Source organism: Trachemys scripta, chromosome 5 (genome assembly GCF_013100865.1).
Source record: "Trachemys scripta elegans isolate TJP31775 chromosome 5, CAS_Tse_1.0, whole genome shotgun sequence".
Classification (NCBI taxonomy): Eukaryota; Metazoa; Chordata; order Testudines; family Emydidae; genus Trachemys; species Trachemys scripta.
Window position 1 is genome coordinate 119542938 of NC_048302.1, and position 26706 is coordinate 119569643.

General features: G+C 44.3%; 1 protein-coding gene across 6 annotated transcripts in view; it reads right to left on the minus strand.

Annotated features, from left to right (window-relative positions):
• RGS12 (regulator of G protein signaling 12) overlaps positions 1–26706 on the minus strand; it is a 177496-nt gene that overhangs the window by 26098 nt on the left and 124692 nt on the right. For all 6 annotated transcript variants that reach the window (XM_034771889.1, XM_034771891.1, XM_034771892.1 and 3 more), the window contains 5 exons: positions 12803–12982; positions 9098–9251; positions 7516–7592; positions 4709–4909; positions 3525–3598 (listed from right to left, as the gene is read on the minus strand). In XM_034771889.1, the coding sequence (XP_034627780.1) occupies positions 3525–3598; positions 4709–4909; positions 7516–7592; positions 9098–9251; positions 12803–12982 (686 nt within the window). The remainder of the gene's footprint in view (positions 1–3524; positions 3599–4708; positions 4910–7515; positions 7593–9097; positions 9252–12802; positions 12983–26706) is intronic.

A 26706-nucleotide genomic window follows, 5' to 3' on the forward strand; every position in this document is an offset into this window, starting at 1 on the left:
AAAGGCCAAAAAACAGTCTCCCTGTTCCAATGCTGGAATGATCAATCGGGTGACCATCTTGAACTTCTGAGCCTTGACAAACTTGTTGAGAGCTCTGAGATCTAGTATGGGTCTCCAACCTCCCTTCCTTTGGTTATTAGGAAATAACAAGAGTAGAACCCCTTGCCTCATAAATGTTGAGGTACTGGTTCTATGGCTCCTAACTGGAGGAGAAGATCTATCTCTGGTTGTAGTAAACTCTCATGAGAAAGGACCCTGAAGAGGGATGGGAAAGGGTGTTGTGGAGGTGGTATGGATGGAGTACCCGAACCAGATGATTCTAAGACCCATCGGGTTTGACGTTATGTGTTCCCAGGCACTGCAGAACGCTGCCAATCAGTGGCCAAATTGGTGTACAATGATGGTCAGTTGAGTCAGTCGGGGGGGTGGGGCCACATACAGCCTGTGCTGGGATTGGGGACTAAATAGTATCTTTTGTCCTGGTGTATAGATACCCAGCGACCCGAAGGTAGCCCTGAAATCCTTCAGGGCATAAAGGAAGGCGTTGGTCTTTTTGGCAAAGACCTTCATATCCTCAAAGGGAAGATCTTCCACCATGGACTGCACCTCTTTCGGGAATCGCGACAAGTGGCGCCATGATGCCTGTCACATCACCACTGCTGTGGAGACTGCCCTAGCTGCCATATCGGTGGTGTCGAGGGCCAATTGCAGTGATGTTTTGCTACTAATTGCCCTTCCTGGATGATGGCTTTGAAGGATTCCTGATGTACCTCTGGCAGCTTTTCAATAAAATCATTACATTTATTGTAATTTATGTAATCGTATTTGGACGTGAGCGCCTGATAGTTGGCAATATGGAACTATAAGGTGGCCGAGGAATACGCCTTTCTACTGAAAAGATCAAGGCGCTTCCTATCCCTATTATAGGGCATAGCTCTGGACCAGTGCTATTGGCCATGGAAATTGACAGCATCCACCACAATGTAGTTGGGTGGTCGGTGGGAAAATAGGAATTCCGATTCCTTGGCAGGGATATAATAATTTTTCTCTGCTCATTTGCAAGTTAACACCACTGATGCTGGGTTTGCCGGGTCTAAAATGGCTTCATTAATTGGGAGTCAATCTTTGAGAAGGACAACGAACAGATGATAGCAAGGAGCTGATGGTGGGCATCTTTGACCTCCTCTAGTAGTATGTAGTGGGTGTCCGCTGTCCTCTTTGCCAGCTCCAGGAAAAGATGGAAGCCGTCTACCAGAGATGGTGGGGGAGGCATGACCTCCAGTGGAGCATCCATAGGGACACTACTCGAAGAAGAATCAGGCCATTTGTTTAGCTGCCTACAGATGGATATCTAAGTTTGTTTGCCCTCATTGGTTTACATTAGACCATCACACAACCTTTATTTTTTTTTTTCCTGGAATCATGTACTCTATCTAATTTGGGTTTTCTGAATATAGCAACAGTCTGCCTTGAATTCCTCTTAGATTATTACAAGTTGGATATTGTGCAATATTCAAAGGGCAAACTTTTCCCAGATTTAAGAGGGTCTCAGATATAATTTATGTTCTCAGTGTCTTAAAGAACCAATGACCTTCCTACAGGTAACATACAGACAAAGATGTATTTTTTTAAAGATAAGGATAAATTTAACGAGGGAAGCCCAAATTTTAAAATATAATTTGTATACATGGACATATACCCAGACTTTAGATAAGTAATTTCACAAGTACAGTAACACAAGTATCTAGCTCTTAAATAGCAGTTTCTATCAGTAGATCTCAAAGCTCCTTACAAAGAAGGTAAGTATCATTATCCCCTGTGATGGCAGACCAGATGCCAGCTCATTTCAAGGCTTCTAGGCCTCACTGAACACTGACAAATGCACAACTGGAAATCAGTCTGGCTTACCTGAGTGTTAGTACCGTTAAAATAGGAATCAGATTTATAGAGATGTATTTAGTTTTTGGACTTTATGAAATGCTTGTAAATTGCTGCTTGCATTAATCTCATTTATAATACCTGCATCCTATGTTATAAGGTAATATTTAAGCATAAGCTCTGTACCTATAAAAGTGTTTGCTCTAAAACTGTAAACCCCCACAGTCAGGAAAGAAGCATTACCAAGTGTGAAATACTAGTTTAGCACAAGAGGTATCATCTCCTCTCCAACCCTTTGGTCCATAGACACCAGACAAGCCATTGTGGAACATCAGGGGACAAGTGTTTGTTGATTGCTCCCCCAACACCTATGTGGAAGAGACGTGCACAAATGCTCATCCCATCCACTTGAGTTCTGGGGAAAGGGAATAAAAATCCCTGTCAAAAAGAAATTGTTATCCCTGTGCTTCTTGGATTTCAGGGAGAGGGCAATATTTCTAAGCATAAGCAAGCGATCCCCAGCTGTTTAGCTTGGGTTAGCCCTAAAGGACATATACAACTTGCACATTACAGCAACTTCTATTATGTTTTGGAATCTAAGGCTATGTCTACACTGCACTTTTGTCGTTAAAACTTTTGTCAGTCAAGGGTTTGAAAAAAAACCCACCCCTGACCAGCAAAAGTTTTAACGACAAAAAGCACCGGTGTGGACAGTGGTTTGTCAGTGGGAGAGCATCTCCTGCCAACAAAGCTACCGCCCCTTGTTGGGGGTGGTTTTATTATGTTGGCAGGACAGCTCTCTCCTGCCGACAAAGAGTGGCTACACTGTGTGCCTTACAGCGGCAAGGCTTTAGTGGCACAGCTGTAAGCTACGCAGTGTAGACATAGCCTTAGACTGGGGGAAGGAATAGCTCAGCAGTTTGAGCATTGGTTTGCTAAACCCAGGGTTGTGAGCTCAATCCTTGAGGGGAGCACTTAGGGATCTGGGGCAAAATCAGTACTCGGTCCTGCTAGTGAAGGCAGGGGGCTGGACTCAATGACCTTTCAGGGTCCCTTCCACTTCTATGAGATAGGTATATCTCCATATATTATTATTACTGTAACTCATAAATCTTTAGACAGTTTATTATAGGATTGACTATAAACGTTGTCTTTGGTGTGAGATCTGAGGTACAATTGACCTGGGGTAGGTGACTAGTCCTTTGGGACTGGGAGTAATCTGAATATTGTTGTGGTTTTTGGTGTAAGAGACCATCTATCACAAAGGCAAATTTGCCTGGGTGGCAAGATAGACTGAAGTATCATAAGGGACTGTCTGTGACTCCATGTTAAAGCTGTTATAGTGCTTGAGGAGTTCACACTTAATACGTGGTTGGTGAAATCTAAGTACAGAACTCACAACCAGTTTGGGGTTTGTACTGTGGTTTGTAATAGTCTGCCCTGAGGTTGGCACACATGTTCATGGGCACTCTAGGCAGCCTGACATTCCCATTTTACAGACAGGGAAACAGACACAGCATACCAAATGTTATTCTGTGTTACACTCATTTTTATTTTATTCCACAGACATAACTCAGAATGCATTCTGGCCCATTTACATTAGCTCGAGTGTAAAATATCACAAAAAGATAATATTTTTCTCTTACCGAAATAAAGTACGTTTCTCTAAACGTAGATCCCGAGAATCCAAGATGCTACTGTCTTGATGCAATACAAGTGGCTATAGAGCATATGGTTGGAACAAAAGAAGAGAAAATATGTTAAATTGGGAACATGTCACTTGTTATATATCATTTAACAATATGTAACAGCTGTGCAAAACAAAAAAAGCAATTTTAAAATTAGCCCAGGAAGAGAGACAGAACAATTAAGCTTTGTGTGTATGGCTATTATTGTATTAATTTACAGCAAGCAACATGATTCTCTTTTTCTCTGGATAGTTCCAAAAGATGTAGGGGCCAATCCTGTGAGGCGCTTAGCAATTCCCTACTCCCATTAAAGTCAATGGGTATTGAGAGTTCTCAGCATCTCATACAAGCCTGGGCATTTAAACATAAGGGGGTGAACAAACAGAATGATACATCAGAAAATAGGACAAAATAATGTTGGCAGAAAGATTTAAAAAAAAAAAAAGATTATTTTACAAGGAAGACAAGTAAATTAGGATCATTAGTCTGATCTCTTGCATAACACAAGACAAAATCTGCATCAAGCCCATAACTTTTTTGAACCATAGCATCTTTTACAAAGATATCCAGTTCGGGTTTAAAGACTTCAAATGATAGAGAATCCATCCCCTCGCTTCATAAATTGTTCCAATGGTTAAATACCCTCACTGTTAAAAAAAATACACCTTATTTCTGATCTGAATTTGTCTAGCTTCAGCTTTCAATCACTGGATCTTGTTATGCCTTTTTCTGTCAGATTAAAGAGCTGTCTATCAAAAATTTCTTCTCCATGTAGATACTGTAGGCTGTTATCAAGTCACTGCTTAAAACTTCTCTTAGACACACTAAACAGACTGAAGTTCTTAATCTCCTCCCTCTAAGGCATGTTTTCCAGACCTCAAATCTTCTTGTAGCTCTCTCCTGAACCCTTTCCAATTTTTCAATATCCTTTTTAAAATGTAGTATCAGAAATGGACACAATATTCCAGTAATGATCTCACTAATATTTTTCCATTGAGCAACACACACAAATCCCCTTATCGTCAATGTGAAGTCTGAATACAAAGAGGTAGAGTATTCCCCTAAATAATCAATAATCCCACATTAGTAAACTGACTAGGAAGTCTGAATTTTTTAAAAAAAAGTATAGGAACATACAATACCTTGTCTCCTCCAACTAAAAAAAGGTCTACTGCAGCTATGTTAATGCCATGTTTCTCACAGAGCCCAGATAACATCTCTTTGACTGAGAATCCTGATTTAACAACCATTTTACAAGACGAGCCATCTGGAAGGTTTATACAGCAGTATTTTGAGGATTTCTCTTTATCAGGTACAGATGCAGATAACCGAGAGGCATCAAACTTGTCAGAAACAAAAATGAAAGTTAAGAACAAACACACAATATTACAGTCCAACAAATCAAATAAAGCAAGGGAACACACTTTTAACCATGTTTGAGGTTTACCCTTCCTTCAACATTTTTCTATTACCAGGTAATTTTTTTAGAACTATTTCAATTTAAGACAAAGACACTACCACAGACCAAACTTCACAAATCTAAACATACTTTAAGTGCAGCCACCCCCGGAGGGAGAATTCGGACCAGGGGGAAAGCAGGAGGCAGTACCACCCTGCCTTCCCTGAAGTTTCCACTAGAGCAGCATTTCTCAAACTGGGGTCGGCGGACCCCTGGGCGTCCCCAAGCATACTCCCAGGGGTCTGCGGGCCCTGCAGATCAACTCCTTCCCCTCCAGAGGCAAAGTGGGGCTAAGGCAGGCTCCCTACCTGCCCTGGCTACGCGCTGCTCCCGGAAGCGGCCAGCATCCCCCTGCAACCCCTGGGGGAGGAACTGCTGGGAACTGCCCTACCAAATTCACTGTTCAATTTGGTAAATTGCATGGTCAGAGGACTTTAAAAATCTTAAATTTCATGGCTTTAGATATTTAAATCTGAAATTTCATGGTGTTGTAACTGTGGGGGTACTGACCCAAACAGAGGTCATGGGGGAAGTCGCAAGGCTATTGTAGGGGGTCACGATATTGCCATCTTTACTTCTGCACTGCTGCTGGCAGCAGGGCTGCCTTCAGAGCTGGCTCCCAGCCAGCACCCATGGAGCTTCCTGCAGCCAGGAGAAGATCCCAGAGGTGGGTCTGACCTGGCCCTGGGAGTGGGAAGAGAAAGTCCAGTCACTCCCTAGCCTGGCTGGGACTAGCAGCTAGAGCCCAGTGCACAGTAGGAGCCCCCAGCTGGGGTGCCCCAGCCCAACCCCGGGTCCAGTGCCCCCCGTGACCAGGGCGCCATGGGCAGTCACCCACCTATAAGGCTGGCACTGCTCCCCCCAAAAGTGATGACCCTCTCTCATACCATGCGACTCTCACTTCTGCGCTGCTGTTGGTGGTACTGCCTTCAGAGCTGTGTGCCTGGGCAGAAGCCACAGCTCTCCGACCACCCAGCTCTGAACGCAGCACAGAAATAAGGATGTCAATACCGCAACCTTCCTACAGTAGCCAGATTTCATGAGGAAAACCAGATTTCACAGTTCATGATGCGTTTTTCATGGCTGTGAATTTGGTAAGGCCCTAATTATAGCCACAGAAAAATCATCCTAGTACACACAAAGTATCAAAAGAGACAACTCCATTACATTGTTTTTACAAGGTAATATTTTGAAGTATTTAATAAACACTCAATTTAAATAGATGCTACAAATATGGCTCTGCAAGGTTTACTTCTCTGTTTACCCACTAGCATCACATATATCAACAAGAATCTGTATGATTCTTAGAATCAAATTTGTAAGTCAAAGGGATACTGTCAGGATAAAAAGGGATATTTTAAAATTATATTCTTTTATACGCTTTGTTAAAATTCACTTGAAATCTAGGGTGATATTAAATTTTAAGTTTACTTTTCATCAATGATATTGTTTACTTTGTGCATTTCATTCAGCTTGGACTGTGAAGATGGAACTACATTGTTTATAACTACTGTGTCTTCACTTCTTGTTTCTCCACATATGACCATGTGTTGCAATGTTTTAGTTGCAAATGCTGCTGTGGAATGCTTCACTCTTTTATCCCTCAAACACTGGGAGCAGAGTCAAGCTATAGTGACCAGGAGAAGAGAGAGGAGGGATACGCAGCTTTGGGGCATCAAGGAAATGAGTTCAAACTCATATATAGTCAAGAGGAAGAGGACCCAAAGAGCAATTCAACAGGCAATTGTTCATAGCAGAGCTTAAGAGCTGCAGTAGCTGGGAGGCAAGGTTGGTCAGTCTGTAGAGGGCTTTAGTGTCCTTGGTTTGAAAGACCCTATAAAAGTGCTAACTTTTATTATAATGTCCAAAGAAACAGGAAAGTTGGGGTAGCTAGGAGACAGGATAGCTTGGAGATGGCAGGACAATTTTAAAAAACAGGTATATAAAATACATAAAAGAGATATTTATCTTTACATTATAAGCAAGATCATTTAGGATCACAAATAGCACTATAACAGTGTTCTTTAAAAAATTTAACTATTCATCTGACAACCTGTTTAAACAACCAGACCCTTATTATTTCACAAAATGAGTATAGCTATAAAATCTTTTAAAAACTTCAGTCTAAAAAGAATATGAAATTTACAAAGACATATAGACATTTTATTTATTTATACTATTGCAGAAAAATTGGGCTATTATTGATTCGGGGAGGGATAGCTCAGTGGTTTGAGCATTGGCCTGCTAAACCCAAGGTTTTGAGTTCAATCCTTGAGGGGGCCACTTCGGGATCTGGGGCAAAATCAGTACTTGGTCCTCCTAGTGAAGGCAGGGGGCTGGACTCGATGACCTTCAGAGTCCCTTCCAGTTCTAGGAGATAAAATAAATTAATGGAGATATCCTATTTAATTTTATTTATTTCCTAGGTAACAATCACTCCCCTTTTTTTTCATTCCTCATACTATTTGATTTTAAGGAGCTGGCCCTTACCAGTTCAAGACTTGCAGCTGATGACATGGAGCCTTGTGATTCACGTCTGCAAAATAGTCCATTGGTATGCATAGAATCTGAGAGTGGGAAAAGTAGAGTGATAAGTAAAAATACTTGGTTTTATTATTCATTAAAGATGCTTCAAAACCTCAAGTCATCTGACTAGAATATTCATTTTCCGATCTGGGAAAGAAAAATTCCAAATCCTTGTACTATCTTCACATGCTGAACATTTAAACATCTTTTAAATGTAATTATTTATTGCTTATATAACACTACAGGTGTTCATGGCTTTTTGCAAGCAGATGAAAAGACACGGTTCCTGTTCTTGGAGGTGATTGCTTACATTTTAAAAAGTGACTACCAATTTACAATACCTTCAAGGTGAGTACCAGATCCCGGAAAATCAGGCTCTTTTAAGGTGTCTCAAGTTGGACACCCAAAAATTGAGAACTCAATCCCTTGTCACTTCTTAAAGTTTAGGTCTATAACCTTAGTATCTGATTCTGCAGCCCTCATTCACGTACATGGCCCCCCAACATCAACTGTACAGCTCACAAGGTTTTTTCAAGAACCATGGTAGGCAGATGGTGAGGAAGAAGAGACAACAGTAAACACAGTGTCTTAAAGTAGCTGACTGCTGCAGTGGATTTCAGAATTTGTAGTTTTGTTTTTGCAATTTTTTAAAACTGTTTGCCTGTTAATTGCTTTGTGCAAGCCTCTGCAGTTGCCAAAATGTGGTGCTCTTTCATTTCAGTGAACTACAGAGATGCAAATATTCTCACTAGTAGAAATTACTTCAAACACAGTGCAATTAGCCCAGACCTCATTTGTCTAAAAATAGTTTAATGTTGCATCATACAAGATCTACAATTTTCTCAACAAAAGCTACTGACTGACTAGCAGCTGAATGAACAGGCTACACAACCCAATCTCTGCCAATTAGATTGTATTTTAGTAACATTCTGCGCCTGTGGAATTCATTCTCCCTCCCTAAATTGTTCCTCTATGCCTCCTTAAGGGATTTTTTTTTGTTTTGTTTTTTGTAGAGAGAAGTAATTTCCCTATCTGTAAACTAGGTTTCTACAACAAAGCACTCATCACTCTGATTCAATGAACTTGGGCATAGCCACCTATGGCTTTATTTCTATATATAGCTGTTTGACTCCCCCATGAAGGCCAAGGTAGGATATGAATGTAAGAGAGGCTGAGAGTCAACTTGCAGTGAGAGTGCAGCTAGGTGGACAGAAAAAGACCCTCTTGGATATTGGTGAAAGCATGTTTAAACAGCTGAGGGAAATCCCATTGGTCCAGAATATCAAAGTAGAAAGCCTTTAATGCTACCAATTTCTCATTCCCCAGACTTTTGTCTACAGACCTCCACCTAGTTCCATGACTGTTCCTGGCTATTGTGGCGCAGGACATGACCATTTCCCTCTGCCACAGCTCAGCAGATCATTAAAAATCTGCTCCAGGTCATGTGTAGTAATGAGGTATAGATTCCTTGCTGAGTGTTAACAGTGGGAGCAATTCTGTCTATTGCTGAAGCAATCTTGCAACAAAGTAGGACTTGAAAACTCACCATTTTGGTAGTCATCATTTTCCTTTTTTTTTTGCGATCTCCCCACACTCTTACTTCTTGACCAGGAGAAAAATGTCCCTTTTTTTTTCTTCTCAGCATCTTCCTCTCCAGATTCTTCATTTAAGGACCTTCCTGACTTTGATTTTCCAATTAACTATCATCAAAACACAGATAAAATATTAGCTGGAGCACTCTTGCAAACATATTGTCTAAAGCATGGATTCTCAAACTCTCCTAAAAGTGGACTATATTATAGAGTGAGGGTCTGGTTGATTATCTTTTTGCCTTCTCATTATTATGTACGCCAGTTCCCCTGCGACTGGTAATCAAATAACATGCCAGCACAACAACAAAAACGGCTTATATGGAAAAGTAATATTGGGACAGTGACGCAGCTGGAAACAAAGAGAAATACCAGCATAATGTGACTAATCAGCTCTCTACAGACTACTGGCAGTCTACGGACTACAGCTAGAGAACTAATGATTTAAAAGGGTTATTGGATTTTCATTTATTTGGTTTTTAAAAAAAATATAGAATTTCATATACTGTACAGCAATCTACCTAGGCTTGAAATATAAACTAAAATTAAATACAGGTATCTGATAATGTCTTTCTTAACTAACATCTACTTATGTATAACAAATAATAGTCGATGAAAAGTATTAACGTAGATATATTTCTAATAATGTTATGCCTACATTTTCTTTTAATGAGTATTTATCTTTTTCACTTTAAAATATTCTTTAAAATGCTGAATTTAAAAGAAAAAAAACCTCTATCCATAAAATAGAGGATGTCCCAAAAATACAGTGGCTGACAAAAAAAAAAAAAAAAGTTAAAAATTACCTTTACAACTAAATAATGAATACTGTGGTAAAGTTATCTAGTTGCAAAGATAAAACTCTCAAATTTTAAAATGGTGATCAATGATTGTGGAAATAAGAATGAGCAAAGTTCTGATTCCTATGAAAGTATTTAAAAAAATTTTAAAGCTTCCAAAGACTATGTTTGTTTTTTTTTAATTTATCTAGACAAATTTTATAATAAAAAGTGTTTAAACAACATGAAGGATTTGGCTGAAAACAGGCCAGGATATTCAAAGAGTAAATTCATCAGTTGCCAGCCCACACAACCAGTCACTGCCAGGAATTCTAGCTTTCCAGGTAAGACTTTTTATTATTAATTCATTATTATTATTATTTCATGTGGGATGCAGGTGTGAATTATTTCTTCTGAAAGATACCAGATTAATTTAAGTCCTCTCTTTTTCCATGGAATAGTTGCATCAGAAAAGCAAACTTCCCACATTTCCCTAACCAACATGCATAAATCATATTCTACAGCAATAACCTTTTCACTTTGAAGGTCAAATATATTATTTCAAAAATCCCAGGGCAACAGTCAAGGTTTAGGGACAAATTCTCTGCTTCTCTGCTCAGGCAGTACAAAGAGAGCAGAAACCACCTACAAGTCTCCAGCTGGGGATTCCTCAGGTATAAGGGAATCCCAAACAGGCAAGAGACCTAGTGTAGTCAACTCTTATATGTATCTTCCCAAAACTCCTGGTGCAGAAGGATGTGACGGGCATAGGGAGGAGTGGGTGGAGCATGTTGGCTATCCTGCTAGCATGGTGCCTTTGGAGACCTTTGTCAGTTGGTGCAAGTTAGAGCAACTCCTAGAATATTCTCCAACCTGTGTCGGAGCAGAGAATCAGGAAGCTGTAATTGGATTTTGGTTATCAACTTCTCCTCCCCTTCACCTCTCTAGGGTTGTGTGGTGGAGGAGGATGTCTTTTGCTACCTGCTCTCTGATGCTCAGGTAGAGACATGCTTATCATGCACTCCTTAGGGCTCCCACAACCTGTCAGGGGAACAGACAATGGAGCAGCCAAAGCTCCCTCCTCTCTCCCCTTCAATGCACCAGATGGCCAACCCGGTGACGTCCTGATTATCAACTGTAGAGAATTGCTGCTCAGTGTCCCCTGCTTCGGCCCTGTAGTAACAGGACTGATTCAATCATTTCAGTTTAAAAATCTCAGAACGTGGCTCATAGGTAGTTTTCAATTTATATATATCATCAGATACGAGTTTTCTTAACACAGTCATCCTTACGGATCAGAAGCTGGATACTATTGTAGTAAAGGGATAAATTCTAAGGATGAGAGGGAAGTTCATTTTCCAACCTTATTTAACCTTTGACTGCTCTACTGGATGGATAGCAAGGATATTTTGAGACAGTAGCAGTGGTGGGTTTTGTGATGTAGGCAATTGTCCAATTGTCCATTGACTAGGGTTACCATACGTCTGTTTTTTCCCCGGACATGTCCGGCTTTTTGGCAATCAAACCCCCGTCCGGGGGGAATTGCCGAAAAGCCAAACATGTCCGGGAAAATGCCGGCCGGGCACTTCCCCTCCCGTGGCTGCTCTGCTCCGCTCCTCCCCTCTCAGACTTTAAGATCCAAGCTGCCCGAGCCAGCGCTACCGGCTTCGGGCAGCGCCCCCTGCCTCCGGACCCCGAGCCACTGGCCAGGCACTTCCCTTCCCAGGCTCCAGCTGCTCTGCTCCTCCCCTCTCAGACTTCGGCTCTGTTTAAGAGCCAAGCTGCCCGAGCCAGCGCTACCGGCTTCGGGCAGTCCCCTTGCCTCTGGACCCCAGCCGCCGGCTGGGCACTTCTCCTCCCCGGCTCCAGCTGCTCTGCTCCGGCGGCTCGGGGTCCGGAGGCAAGGGGGACTGCCTGAAGCCAGTAGTGCTGGCTCAGGCAGCTTGGCTCTTAAACAGAGCCGAAGTCTGAGAGGGGAGGAGCAGAGCAGCTGGAGCCCGGGAAGGGAAGTGCCTGGCCGGCAGCTGGGATCCAGAGGCAAGGGGGCTGCCCGAAGCCGGAGTGCTACTGGCTTCACGGGTTTGCCGGGCAGCCTCCAGACCCTGCGCCCCCGGCTGGGTGCTTCCCCTCCCGGGCTCCAGCTGCGCTGGGGAAGCACCGGCCGGGGGCATAGGGTCTGCCCGGCAAACCGTGAAGCCGGTAGCACTTGGGCAGCCCTTTTCGCGTGGCTGGGAGGGAGGAGGGGGAGTTAGGGCGGGGACGTTGGGGAATGGGCGGGGAATGGGCGGAGTTGGGGCGGGAAAGGGGTGGGGTTGGGGCGGGGATGGGGTGGGAAAGGGGCGGGGCCAGGGCCCCGTGGAGTGTCCTCTTTTTTTATTTTTTAAATATGTTAACCCTACCATTGACTGAAATTACCAACTCACGCCACCTAGGTCATTGAAAGCACCCCATAATTGTACTAGCATTCACTACTAACCCTCGCTGAATTTTAACTGGCCACCTGCAGTTGAAAATACCAGAACTTAGTTTCCTAACAATTATGGACTTCAATCAAAATCAACTTCTGAATTGGCGCATAAAGTATAATTACCTCATTTTATTAGCTATAGAACAAAATGTGTTTATTTAGGCAATACATAAATAAAATTATATTAAAATGGGAGTTAGTAACTTCTATTAGAATGGATAAAAACCTATCGACAAACAAAACAATTTGTACATTAAGACTTGGCAATTATATACTTTGTCAGCACTAGTAAATATGAACACTCATTAGTTTCTACACATTCTTGTTGATCTTCCAACAAATTTGGGGGGTCGGAGAAGTTCAGCTATGGATAAGAACTTAGTTTTCAGAAAAGTAACAATTTAATCAAAAGTCACCTTTTTTGGTGTTGAGATATGGGACCGCTCGGAGTTGATACTATGTTTAGATGTGGGGCTGCCGGGAACACGCTGTGGATCAGGAAGAGGGCGACCTTCTACTTCAGCCAGAATGCATTCTTGGTAAAGCGGGGATTTCAGAAAGCGAGTATAGCTATCAAATTTCATCAGATTAAAAATCTGAAATGTAAATGCAGTGGGATAAGGGTTATACAAGATTAAATCTCATATGAAGAATGCTGGCCTATTTTTCAAATATGTTCTTAAAACTTAGAGCATTAATGTGAAGACACACGTCAGGCTTGCTTTTGTTGAAGTCAGTGGGAGTTGTGCACCAATTTCAAATGAAATAGAACTGAATCTTAGTCTCTTAGCATAAGGCTTTATTTTTTTCAAAAGGTCCAAGAATGGTCAAAAATGAAAACCAGTGTAGATAAAAAAAATGGTTACCTACCTTTCGTAATTGTTCTTCAAGATGTATTGCTCATGTCCATTCCATTCTAGATGTGTATGCACCTACATGCGTGGCCATTGGAGATTTTTGCCTTAGCGGTATCCATAGGGTCGGCTGTGGCGTCCTCTGGAGTGCCACGCTCACGTGTCAGTATATTTGGCACCACCAGCCCTACGCCCTCTCACTTCCTTCTTGACAGAAACTCTGACACAGGGGCAGGAGGATAGGTAATGGAATGGACATGAGCAACACATCTTGAAGAACAACAGTTATGAAAGGAGGTAACTGTTTTTTCTTCTTCGAGTGCTTGTTCATGTCGATTACATTCTAGGTGACTCGCAAGCAGTATCCTTGAAGGTGGGCTCTGAGTTCACGGTCGTGTGGCTTGCAACACTGCCCTACCAAAGCCAGCATTGTCTCGGGCTTGCTGGGTAAGCGCATGATGAGACGTAAACGTGTGGATAGATGACCAGGTAGCAGCCCAGCAGATATTCTTGGGCCAGGAAGGCTGCCGATGAAGCCTGAGCCCTAGTCGACTGGAGCATGAGGTGCAGAAGATAGTCCAGGATCGCCTGCAGCAAAGCCTGCTCAGCCCGGATACCCCGGTCAGAGGTCCAGCACATGAACCTCTTCCACTTGGCCAGGTAGGTCGCTCTGGTGGAGGGCTTTCTGCTACTCAACAAGATCTGTTGGACATTGGCTGAGCATTCCTCCTCATTCAGCAATGCCATAGCCATGCTGTCAAGTGAAACACCACCAGGTTTGGGTGCAGAAGACTGCCGTGGGTCTGGGACAGCATGTCTGGCCAGAGGGTAGCTGCAGTGGGGCGGCTACCGAAAGATCCAGCAGCGTACCGGCTGAGGGTGCTATAGTTGACCCTAGATATACCGCTAGGGGGAAAATCTCCGATAGCCACACACGTGGGCATGCGCATACCTAGAATGGAATCAATAAGAACAAGCACTCAAAGAAGAATAATTTTTTTTAAGATATAAAAATTAATTTAATTAAATCTGATTTTTTAAGTAAATTAAAGAAGTTTATTTTTAAAATTCTATTTTAAAATTAAATTTGAAATTATGACAACCTATAAAGCTTAAACTTTAATATATTAACATAATTTATATAATTTAAAAAAAATTAAGCAGTATATATTTACTGCCAAAGTTCTAAAGAAAGCTGAATCACCGATTGGTGGAAGCCACTGGCGAAGCACCTGAAACCACAGTTTGTTGAAACGATAATCTTTTCTGCAGGTGCAGAGAATATTTTCTTCATGTCAGTTTATTTAACTAGTTCTGTTCAATGACTAGTTCATTCAAAGTTAAAACCCAATAGGAATTTGAAAAAGCAGGAAAGTTTGTTTTTCTCTTCTAATCTCTGACTAAAAATTAGGTGTGAGAGGATGAGATCTACTAGTTCTAAAATACTGAAGTACGTGTTGACAGGAAAAAAATCAGTTCAATTCACTAACTGCAGATAATACTTCCTTTGTTGAATAAATCAGCTTTAAATGGAAAACATGTTTTGATAAACTTCTAATAAACTTTTTTCTTATTTATCTAGCAAAATTAAAGGTAATTTTATTTAACTAATTAAAATAACTTACAATTATTTTTTTTTCCATTTTAATTGCATTCACATTCCCATCTAACTGGAGCTTGACACAAAACACAAGTAAAAAATTAACCATCTAGTAAATAAAAAATGCATTATTCATCATTTTCTAACATAGTGAAATGTAAAAATTAAGAATGTGAATAAATGTAAGTTAAGCTATATAACTGATTTAACAAATGTGTATAGATATAGTCTATCTTCCAAATTTGTAAAAAGCAGCACCAAATTTAGTATAAAAACTATTTAGTTGCAACTGAACATGTTTTAATGGTTACAAACTAATGTTGTCAACCTTTCTTTAGGAAAATAACTAAAAAGTACAAATGCACAACATTCCTAAAATCAATTATTTAAATCAAGGTTTCCTGTTTACTGATTTAAATCATGAATCGAATTGGTGATTTACATGACTCTGGTTTAAAATCAATCCACCCTGATAACACTTTGGAAAAAGAAAAAATGCAAGTGTTTCTTAAAATTGGAAAGAGATCTCGATAAAATAGTTGGCAAAGGTGAGTGATTCCCTCAACCTGGTGAAAATGCAATCAATTGCTGGCCTCAGGTACAATGGTGAAATTTTTAAAAAGCAGGCAATGTCAGAGAGCACAAGTACTTAGGACAAGGCTCCAGAAAATACTCAGTGCTGAGAATGCAGGGTGGGATTACCAGGACTGATTGCTGCTGAACCCAGATGTAGTGGCAGATCCATACCCTGCTCCGAAAGGAGTTAAAGAACTCCTCTAGACAAAAATCAACCTCAATCCCCACCTCTGCAGTTTATCATATCTGGAGATGGGTGGGTCCTTAAAAGGGAGGATCCCATACCTGGACAGTGCATGCACTGTGGCATTCGGAAGGAGCAGGATTGTAATGGAGGACACCCTGATCTCTAGAAGCAGGGGTTGCTGACCAGGAAAACAGCTTGGTAGCCTAAGCTACCCAAGCCCTCTCAGAAAGGAGAAGGTCTAATACTTCTCTTTTCTTTTTTTGTTTTTGGCTTCCCAAAAGCCTAGGACTCTGGTTTTTGTGAACTGTGAAAGTATACTGACTTTTTTTGTTTTGTTTGGGCTACTTTAATTCCCCCCCAACCCTCCACCAAAGGGGTAAAACTCCCTGAACAGCACAGCCGGAGTGCTCTCCCCAGACTGTCAGAGACAGAAGCAGCACTAACCTTCTTCCCAAGGGAGGTGCTAGAGAGGTATAGCCTACTACCCCAGGGAAGAGAAGTGCTGCTGCATGCTGCCAAAACCCTGCAAGCTATAGATAGGCATTGCTGGAAGTCATTGTAATAGGATATTACAATGCCTGAGCCTCATGGTCTCCCAGCTGTATTGCTGCGGTTAGATTATCAAGGATAAATAAAAGCATAGCCTGCAGAAACTAAGAACAAAAATCTTACTACACCTGACATAGCTGTTTCTTGAAAAGTTGCAGTCAGTATGTGCCATTTTAAATTAAATAAAATGGATATGGATTATATTCCTCAATAAATCACAAGAATTTTAAGGTAAATACAATTTTTGACCGAAACACTTTGATAGCGTTTACTACAGCATTCTCAAGATATTCTAACACATTAAACTTAACTTAGCCTTCAGACTGAAAAACAAAGTTTATCGAGGTTCCACATAGACACAGGAATCTGGCTGCCAGAAGAAATCTTCTCGTAACTGTTGTTCTTCGAGATGTGTTGTTCATGTCCATTCCAATCAGGTGTGCGTACACGTGCATGTGTGCATGGCAGCCGGAAAACTTCTACCCTACCAGCATCCGTCAGGTTGGCCTGGGCGCCCCCTGGAGTTGTGCCTTCATGGCACTCAATATAGAGCCCTGCCGACCCACCACCCCTTCAGTTCCTTCTTGTGGGCTACTCCGAAAGAGGGATAGGAGGGTGTGTACTGGAATGGACATGAACCACACATCTCAAAGAACAGTTACAAGAAAGCGAGTAATCATTTTTTCTTCTTTGCGTGGTTGTTCATGTCAATTCCAACCAGGTGACTCACAAGCCCCAAGTTCAGGAAATGGAGTCGGAGTCATCCACTGATTGGAGCACTGCTCTTCCAAAGGCCACATGGTCTCTGGCCTGCTGGGTGATTACGTAGTGAAAGTGTGTATGGAGAACCACGTTGCTGCTCTGCAGATTTCCTGGGTGGAAACTTGCGCCAGGAACGCCGTTGAAGAGGCCTGAGCCCTGGTGCAGGCTTAGTGATCAGGGGAGCAGGTACACCTGCCAGGTTGTAGCACTCACGGATGCAGGATGTGATCCATGATGAAAGCCATTGAGAAGAGACAGGAAGACCTTTCATTCTGTCCGCTACTGCCACGAATAACTGGACTGACTTTTGTAACGGCTTCATTCTCTCGATGTAGAAGGCTAGTGCTCTGTGGACATCCAATGAGTGAAGCCTTTGCTCCCTGTCACTCGAGTGTGGCTTAGGATAGAATATTGGGAGGAAGATGTCCTGACTGATGTGAAACTGGGAGACAACTTTTGGAGGCCTGAGCTGAACCTTGTCCTTAGAGAACACAGTGTAAGGCGGTTCTGATGTTAGTCTTTAGCTCAGACACCCTCCTGGCTGAGGTTATCGCTATCAGAAACTCCACCTTATATGAGAGATAGGGCAGGGAGCATGTCGCATGTTTCCAAAGGTTCAAAGGACGGACCCATGAATCTGACCAGATTAAGGTCCCAAACCGGGACAGGCTGTCGGACACACGAGTATAGCCTGTCGAGACCTTTAAGGAAATGGCTGACCATAGGGTTAGCAAAGACCAAGCGGCCCTCTGCGCCTGGGTGGAAGGCAGAGATGGTGGCCAAGCGAACCCTTATTGATGACACGGACAGCCCCTGCTGCTTGAGATGGAGAAGACAGTCCAGTATAAGTGGTACAGAAGCGAGCGTCAGGGACCAAAGGTGCTGCGCCAACAAGATTGAAAATCTCTTCCACTTGGCAAGGTAGGTGGCCCTCGTGGAAGGTTTCCTACTGCCAAAGAGGACCTGTCTACCCGGGTCCGAGCAGGAGACCACCATTGGGTTCAGCCATGGAGCTTCCATGCCATGAGGTGTAGCGACTTGAGGTTCGGGTGTTGGAGATGGCCATGATCCTGCGTTAGTAAGTCCGGGAAGAACGGTAAGGTGACTGGGGCTTCCATGGACATTTCCAGGAGTAATGTGTACCAGTGCTGGCGGAGCCAGGCTGGAGCTATCAGTATGACCGAGGCTTGCTCCCTCCATACCTTGAGGAGCACCTTGTGGATGAGAGGGATAGGTGGAAACGCATATAGGAGATGGCCTCCCCATGGGAGGAGGAACATGTCCGCATTGGAGCCTGGGCTGTGATTCAGGAAGGACCAAAACTGCTGGCACTTCCTGTTGTGTTGTGTGGCGACCAGGTCCATCTGTGGAAAACCCCACTGATGGAAGACTGAATTCACAACATCCGGGCGAAGGGACTACTCATGGCCGTATAACGTTCTGTACACCAGGGAGGTACGATGCTTGCATATGTATCGAGTGCTCTACACAGAAGTCTCACAGCGTGAGGGGAGAGGAACATGCACCCCTCTGTATGTTGATATAAAACATTGCCGTGATGTTGTCTGTCATAACTAATACACATCTCCCTGTCAAGTGGGCTCAAAGTCTGGCATGCCAGACGCACCACTCTCAGCATTCTGACATTGATATGGAAAGCGAGTTCTGCCTGAGACCAGAGGCCTTGTATCCTGAGGTCTCCCAAATGTGCTCCCCAGCCCAAGGCTGGCACATCTGTCACTAGTGAGAGAGACAGCCACCACAGGAGGGAGTAGAATATCGGGCGAGGCAGAGTTACGATCTTGTCCAAGCTGTCCCGGACTGGCTGATACATTAACGCTAGCCACGACTGAGGAGGTCGAAGTCTGAGTCTGGCATGCTGTACTTTATAGGTACAAGCCACCATGTGTTCCAGGAGTTTCAGGCAATTCCTTGCTGTAGTGGTGGGGAACTGCCTGAAACCTTGCATGATGTCGCCGAGGGACCAAAACCTTGCTTCCGGGAGGTATGCTCTGGCCTGTGTTGAATCCAATACTGCCCCTATAAACTCTATCCTCTGAACTGGGGACAGCGTTGATTTCCCCTCATTCAGAAGGAGGTCCAGTTCGTCGAACTTCATTCTTATGAAGTCGACTTGTGCCTCCACTTGAGATCTGGAGTGGCCCTTGATGAGCCAGTAATCGAGGTACGAGAACACATGTACCTGCCACCTGCGCAGGAACGCAGCCATCAGTGCCATGCACTTAATGAACACTCGGGGTGTCGCCGATAGGCCAAATGGGTAGTGGGTGGTGTTCACCACAAACCTAAGGTATTTTCTGTGGGACAGAATTATTGCTATGTGAAAGTACACGTCGTTCAGGGCAAGTCGAGGGCAACATACCAGTCTCCTGGATCCAATGAAGGGATGGATGATGGAGGCCAAAGAGACCATGCAGAACTTGAGCTTCTGCATGAACTTGTTGAGTTCTCAGAGGTCTAGGATGGGCCCAAGCCCACCTTTGGCATTCGGTATTAGGAAGTATCGGGAATAGAAACCCTTGCCCTTCTGCTCCTGAGGAACCTCTTCCACTGCCCCTAGCGAAATGAGCGAGTGCATATCCTGTATAAGGAGGTGCTCATGAGAGTGGTATCTGAAGAGGGACAGGGAATGGTGATGCAAGGGTGGGAGAGCACAGAATTCCTCTCTACCGTGTGGAACACCCAGTGGTCTGAACTGATACGGGACCATGCATGGTAGAAAGGGGATAGTCGGGACGAAAAGGTAAGGCAGGGTAGATCCAGTTTTTGTCCTGGGGCACCATCCTCGACTGCCCCTCAAAGGGTGGCCCTCAAGTCCTTTAAACTGTGGAGTCTTTTATCTGTTTTCTTGGAAAAAAGGGCTGAACCCTCAAAGGGGAGGTCCTCAATGGTCCGTTGGACCTCGCAAGGAAGACCTGAGACCTGCAACCAGGAATTCCTCCTCATTGCCACCCCTGAGGCCATTGCACGGGAGGCAGCATCTGCCCCATCCAACACCCCCTGTAGGGAAGCTCATGCAATTAGTTTCCCTTCCTTCACCAGTGCAGAGAATTCTGCATGGGAGTCCTGCGGCAGCAGCTCTGCAAATTTGGCCATCCAGGCGCAGGTGTTATACGAGTATCTGCCCACGATGGCCTGCTGGTTCGATATGCAGAGCTGCAACCCCCCAGTGGAGTAGACCTTCCTCCCAAATAGGTCTAATTTTTTAGCATCCCTATTTTTAGGGGATGGCCCCTGGTAGTCCTGGCGCTCACGCTGATTAGCTGCATCAACCACTAGGGAATCGGGGAGTGGGTGGGTGTATAAGTGTTCATATTCTTTTGAGGAAACAAAGTACTGCCTTTCATTTCTCTTGGCCGTAGGGGCAAAACAGACTGGAGTCTGCCACAAGGTCTATATGGTGTCAGCGATGGTCTTAAGTAATGGCAGGGCAATGCCGGTTGGCCCAGAGAGGGCGAGGATGTCTACCACGGGGTCAGCATCCTCTCCTCCTCTGCCTGGATCCCCAGGTTCTGGGCCACTTGTCGCAGCAGCTGCTGTAGGACCCTGTTGTCTTCCAAGACTGGGGCTGTCAATGTCCCTGCCGTGGTCTCATCTGGGGAGGATGAGGAGGAAACGGGCCCTGCTCACTCCCCTCAGTGCCTGGGGGGACATGTGGTAACTCGTATTGCTGCATCGCCACGTCAGCAGCATGTGCTGCCGGGGTCGCCGGAACGGAGATTGTCGTTGCCGATGTTGTCAGTACCAAGATCACCGATGCCAGCGGCGTTGAAGTCACCGATGCCAGCGGTGTCAGCACCGCAGGTGAAGAGGGGGCATTGGTGCCACCGATGCCTGCAGAGGAATGAAGGAAGCCAATGCTACCAATGCAGATCTGGACCTTAAGCCCTGGTTTTGTCCCTGGCCTTGATGATATGCCCAGGTCGTCGGGAAGGGCCACCAAGTCGGGGGTTTCCACTGGGGTGGCCACGGTGCCGGATAGGGCTGGCAGTCATGCTGGGACCTTCTGTTCCTGGTCCTATCAGAGTGGTAGGATTCTGCCTCCAACTCTGAGGTCTCTGAGAAAGAGGACCACAGAGGAGCGGTGCCCTGTGGTGCCAGTGAGTGGTGCTGGGAACAGGGGGACCAGTGCGGTTCCCCCACGTGGGTGGACCATGCCGGGGAAAGGTGTGCTGGAGATGGAGATTGGCGTGCCATCATCGCTGGCTTGCCCCTTGATGGGATCAGAGGACAGGCTGTCACCAATGACTTGTCCCTCCTCTATGGGGAGGATGGCACCATGAGGCGCATAAGGTTCTGAGTCACCTTGAACGCCTCAAACGTAGAGAGGAGCTGGAGCTCTCTGCCATGTCAGTCCGGAGAGTGGTGAGGGTTCGGACTCAACCGGACCCCCAAGGGGGCAGGAGTCAACAAGACCCTGAGAGGCAGAAGGGCCAAGGTGATGTGGCCCGGTTCGAGTCTCCCTGCTGCAAGCTCCTTGGGCTTGGAAGGGGGAAAGCAACCCGTCACTGGCCTTTTCTTTTTCTGGGGCACCAGGGACTGAGACCGGTGCCTCACAGAAGTTTGTCTATGGGCAGAGCCATGGCGGTGCTGCGACTCCTTGGAGCCCTTTCTCGGAAAAGGCTCACGCATCATCAGTGCCGGCGCACTGCTATGAGGAAGTGCTGGGCGTGGGTTCTGCTGACCCCAGGTCAGATTGTGTCCGGAATGCAGCCTCCATGAGAAGGATCTTGAGCTTTTGCTGCCAGTCTTTTAAGGTCCTAGGGCAAAATCTTTTGCAAATTCTGCACCTCTCCTTCGTGTGGCTCCCCCCGAGACACCGCAGACAGGAAGAGTGCGGGTCACTCTTAGGCATAAATTTTCCACAGTCCTTGCAGAGTTTGAACCCTGGGAACTGGGACATACCCCGGTGCTGGGGTTAAGCGTTGGTGTGGGGCGGTAGACCCCAAAAGGAAATTTATGTTCTAACTACTAATACTAAATTAACACTAGTAAACTACTGAGAACTAACCATAAACACTAAGAGTGGACACTGCCCAAACGCACTTGCAAAGCAAGAGCAACCGGTTGTTCCAGCTAGCCGTCACTGGCAGTAAGAAGGAACTGAGGGGGTGGTGGGTCAGCAGGGCTCTATATTGAGCGTCATGAAGGCACGACTCCAGGGGGTGGCCAGGCCCACCGAACGGATGCTGCTAGGGGAAAAGTTTTCTGGCTGCTGTGCACGCGTGCGCACACCTGATTGGAATTGACATGAACAACCACTCGAAGAAGAAGGGGAAATTGCTATCCATGCCCTGCTAAATTCTGCTTTATATTCTGTAACAACTTTCCTTTAATCTCCCAGCAGGCATACAAGCAGCCTTGTCGCAGTGATAACAGAGAGCGAGAGAGAGTGTGCTCAAAACATGCCAACCCCTTCGCTTTACTGCACAGTCACTGAAGTCTTAATGCAGTGCTTTGAGTTTAAGCTACTTTATCTTCAGTTGATTACCATTTGCCCTGCATTATTATTTCCCTAACATGTGTTCCATCCCCAGCTTGCCTGAATTTAACGTTACTTTCATTATACCCAACAGTATGCTTTAGAAGCCGTTCCTCCAGAAAGCCTATAACTAGACTAATCAGATACTGGAGCAAAGTGAATTCTCATTATTAACCCCATCAATGCAAGAATTCAGAATCTCTGTTGTACATCGCCTAGAGAAAATGGCACTCAAACAGCTGCAGTCATTAATGAGTTTTAATCCTGAGAATGAGGAGTAAAACAGTAGAGCAGATTATGTTCCCCGTGTGTCAGGAATGTAGTATCACCTAAGAAATTACTTTTATGTCCAGATATAGCATTTTCAAGGCCTTTAAGTATCTTCCAGGGGTATATTTCAGAAAAAGGAAATGTAACATCTTTGGTTGAATTGTAGCATATTTTGTTTATATGTGCAAAGCACAGTTGATGTTATCACTTTTATGTACAGAGGAATAAGAGAAATACAGCTTTTAAAAAAAAAAAAAAAAAACAACCTAAGTAGACCTCTCTGCTCCTTGTAGGGCTGCTTCCGTTTACTGCAGAGAAGCTCTTGCTACATGCACCGGCCGAGAGGTTTAAAAGTGTGAAGTTATATGATTAAAACATGGCCAGGTGGATCATTGTTGCTACCACTGTTATATAATTGCAACAAATCTTATACAAAATGTGTCAAGTAACTGTTAATAGAAAAGTTTTGATTTGCTGAATATGATTATGCTATTTGTATGCATGTATCACTTTGTATGCATGTATCATGCATGTATCTGAAGTTATGAATATTAACTATGTAACTGTATTGCAAATGTTTGCTCCTGTGGTAACACCAACAAGACATTTAGCCAGCACATTGTGAAGGAACTATTCAAATTGATTGGCCCATCAAAGAACTCTTAACTCACAGTGGACCATGGAAGACGCCTATCTATGTTTAATGGACTTTCCTGAGGACATTCTAACTAGACTATGGGTAATGGCCTCTGCTATGATTAAGCAAAGCATGCATGGACTTGTGACTTGACCATGTGGCTCCAGACCTCATTTTGTTACCTGTAATTTTCCACAAGCTAGAACAATGGGTTTCCGTTCACTCGGCAGAAGCTATAAAAGGCCCTGGAAACATCTCCATTTTGCCTCTTTCCTGCTCAAACCTCTGGACTATGGACTTATGCTAATGGGAGCATTCTAACAAAAGGACTGAGGACCTTCCATTGATTTGGAAGCAACCAGAGACTTAACAAGCCAGAAGTTTATTCCATCACTGCTACAAGCCTGACCCAAAAACTTTGCAATTATTGTATATATTTGACTCTTTTAGCCAATTTTAACTCTCACCTAGGGTTACCATATTTTGTGCCTCCCAAAGGAGGACACTCCACGGGGCCCCGGCCCCGCCCCCAGCCCCACCCCAACTCCGCCCCCTCCCCAAAGTCTCCGCCCCCTCCCCTGCTTCCTGCGAACATTTGAGTCGCGGGAAGCCTGAAGCAGGTAAGGGGGAGTGTGGGGGGAGGAGGCGCGGCCCAGGCTGGCCCCGGCCCTGGGGTGCCAGCCCCGGGCCCGGCCCCCGGCTGACCACCCCCAGCCCGCCCAGCACTGCGGTCCCCGGCCCGGCCCCCGGACCCCCAGCCGAGCACCCCCGGCCCCCGGCACCGCACCACTGGTCCCCAGCCCGGCCCATCCCGGCACCGCCGGCCCGTCCCCCGAGCCCCCGGCCCGGCCCCGCCGGCTCGGCCCTGGAGCCCCCGGCCCCGCTCCACCGGCCCGGCCCGGTCCCACTCCGCCCGGCCCCCGAGGGCCCGGCCCCCAAGCACCCGCACGGCCGGCCCAGCATGTCCCGATTTTCCCGGACATGTCCAGCTTTTTGGGCTTTCCCCCCGAACGGGGATTTGGAGCCCAAAAAGCCGGACATGTCCGGGAAAATCCGGACGTATGGTAACCCTACTCTCACCTTTCTTTGTTTCTTTTTTATAAATACACCTTTAGATATTAGATACTAAAGGATTTGCAACAGTGTGATTATTGGCTAAGATCTGAGTTATATATTGACCTGGGTATGTGGTTGGTCCTTTGGGATCAGAAGAACACATTTGTTTGATTAAATTGGTTTTAAATAACCACTTAAGTCTAGTGTCGAATCCAGGACTGGAATACCTAAGGAGGCTGCATTTCTGACTTCTTGTTAGCCAGTGTGGTGAGACAGAAGTTTACTTTTGTTGCTGGACTGGTATAGCTCATGGAAGAATAACCACCGGTTTTGAGGTATGTCTGCCCTTTTTCCCAGCAGCTTGTCCTGAATTTGGTATTCTCAGTTGTGACCCACAGAGGCACGGTGACAATCACTAATCAAGGAAAGGAGATTCTGGCAGTCAGAAACAAAATCCTTTTGGAAAAAAATATGCAAAATGCTAAGATGACAAACTCTATAACCCCAGAGGAAGCAGAATGCAGAGTAATTATTTATATTCTTAGAAGTGGCTATAGGCTACCAATATCTTTTAATTCAGGTCATTTTTATGCTAGAAATATGTGTACTACAGTATATCTTCAAATGGGCTATGTTGTCTTTGGCCCCTGAAATGTCTGTTCTTAGGCCACTAAAACACAAAAGCAGAGACCTAACTAGATATTTTAAGACTATCTTTATCCTAGTTAGGAAAGGTTGCTTCATCAAATATCTTCTCCTGTCCTGGATTCTGTTCTGGAGCAGCAGGAATCATAGGATCATTTGGATTAGAAAGGAGTGTGTCATATAATCAATCCTCTGCAATGTGAAGAATATACATTACAAGGGAACGGATTACAGTATGACCCAGTAGAGCAGTGTTTCTGAACCTGAGGGACACGGAATAGGTTTGGGGCGGGGTGCGGGTCGCCAAGCAGGGCCAGCATTAGGGGGTCAGAAGCAGGGAAATTGCCTGGGGCCCCGCATCACAGGGGACCCCGGGAAGCTAATATACATGTTTCAGCCCCGAGCCGCACAGGACAGCTGAAGCCCCATGCCGCACGGGGCAGCTGAAGCCCAAAGCCCGCAGCCTAAGGTAGGGGGTCACAAGATTTTCTAGTAGGGAGGTCACACTTTAATTTATTTATTTATTCCAAACGGGGTCGCCAGCACAAAAAGGTTGAGGAAACAATGCACTAGAAGGTCTCCTCCATTTGTGTTCAACTCCAGTATTTGGGTCATGAAAAAAATCAAAATAATTAATAATAAACCACAACAATAAATGTTTACTATTTCAAACCTGGATGGGCCAGCTTAAGTATGGAATAAAAAGTCTTTGCAGAAAATAGTTTCCATTTAAAGCAGGATAATCTATTACTATGCCAAAGGTATATTCACAGAGGAATATACCACAAGTTACAGCAGAAATCACATTTTAAAAGGTCTCAATTCCATATTTGACAGGGTTGCTAGTAATTTATAATGTTGTGCCCAACATGTGCTAGGCACTTTCCATTTAGAGGAAGATACAGTATCTGCCAATCCACATTCCCTGAAAGAATACAAAGTAAGGCTTTGTCTGAGCTAGGACTAAGATGCAGGGAAACACCTTTAGCTTAATTTTAGCTGGTCAAGTTATAGCCGAGGTTCCTGAGAATTCCTGTTTTAAAATTGTTTCTAGGGCCTATCCACTGTTATAATAGGCATGAAGTAGCACAAATGCAACACATCAGAAGAGTAAGAAAATTAGACCAGCAGACTGTAGAAAATATTCCCAATTGTTCAATAACTAACTGTTTTGTTCTGAATTCTAAAGGTTATCATACTTAAATTCCATCGACCTTTAGAGATTTTTCAGAGACAAAGAGCTTTAACAGGCCCCTTATTTGACCATTTCATCAAAGTAAGAGCAAAAGTCCCTAAAAACAAATACTTTCATGAACCATGTGTGTTGAAAATGGCAGAAATGCATCCAAGTAGCATTAAACGATCCCTTATTGCTAAAGTAACATTTCAATTGAATTAAGATTTTCAGATTGTTTGATGTGTTAACATTTAGTAGTCTCATACAACAAATGCGTGCACGCACACACACACACACACACACACACACACCCTTATGCAAATTCCCCCATGCAAACTCCTGTGTGGGAATTAAAAGGTACAATTACTAGATTACATAGCCTGTTTTTATATTTGCTATCATCTATTTTCTTCCTATATGTGACAAAAAGTGCAGCAAGTGAAAACGTTTGTATGTTTAAAAATACATAAACAAATATATAACACATTAAAGGAAAAAGTAAAT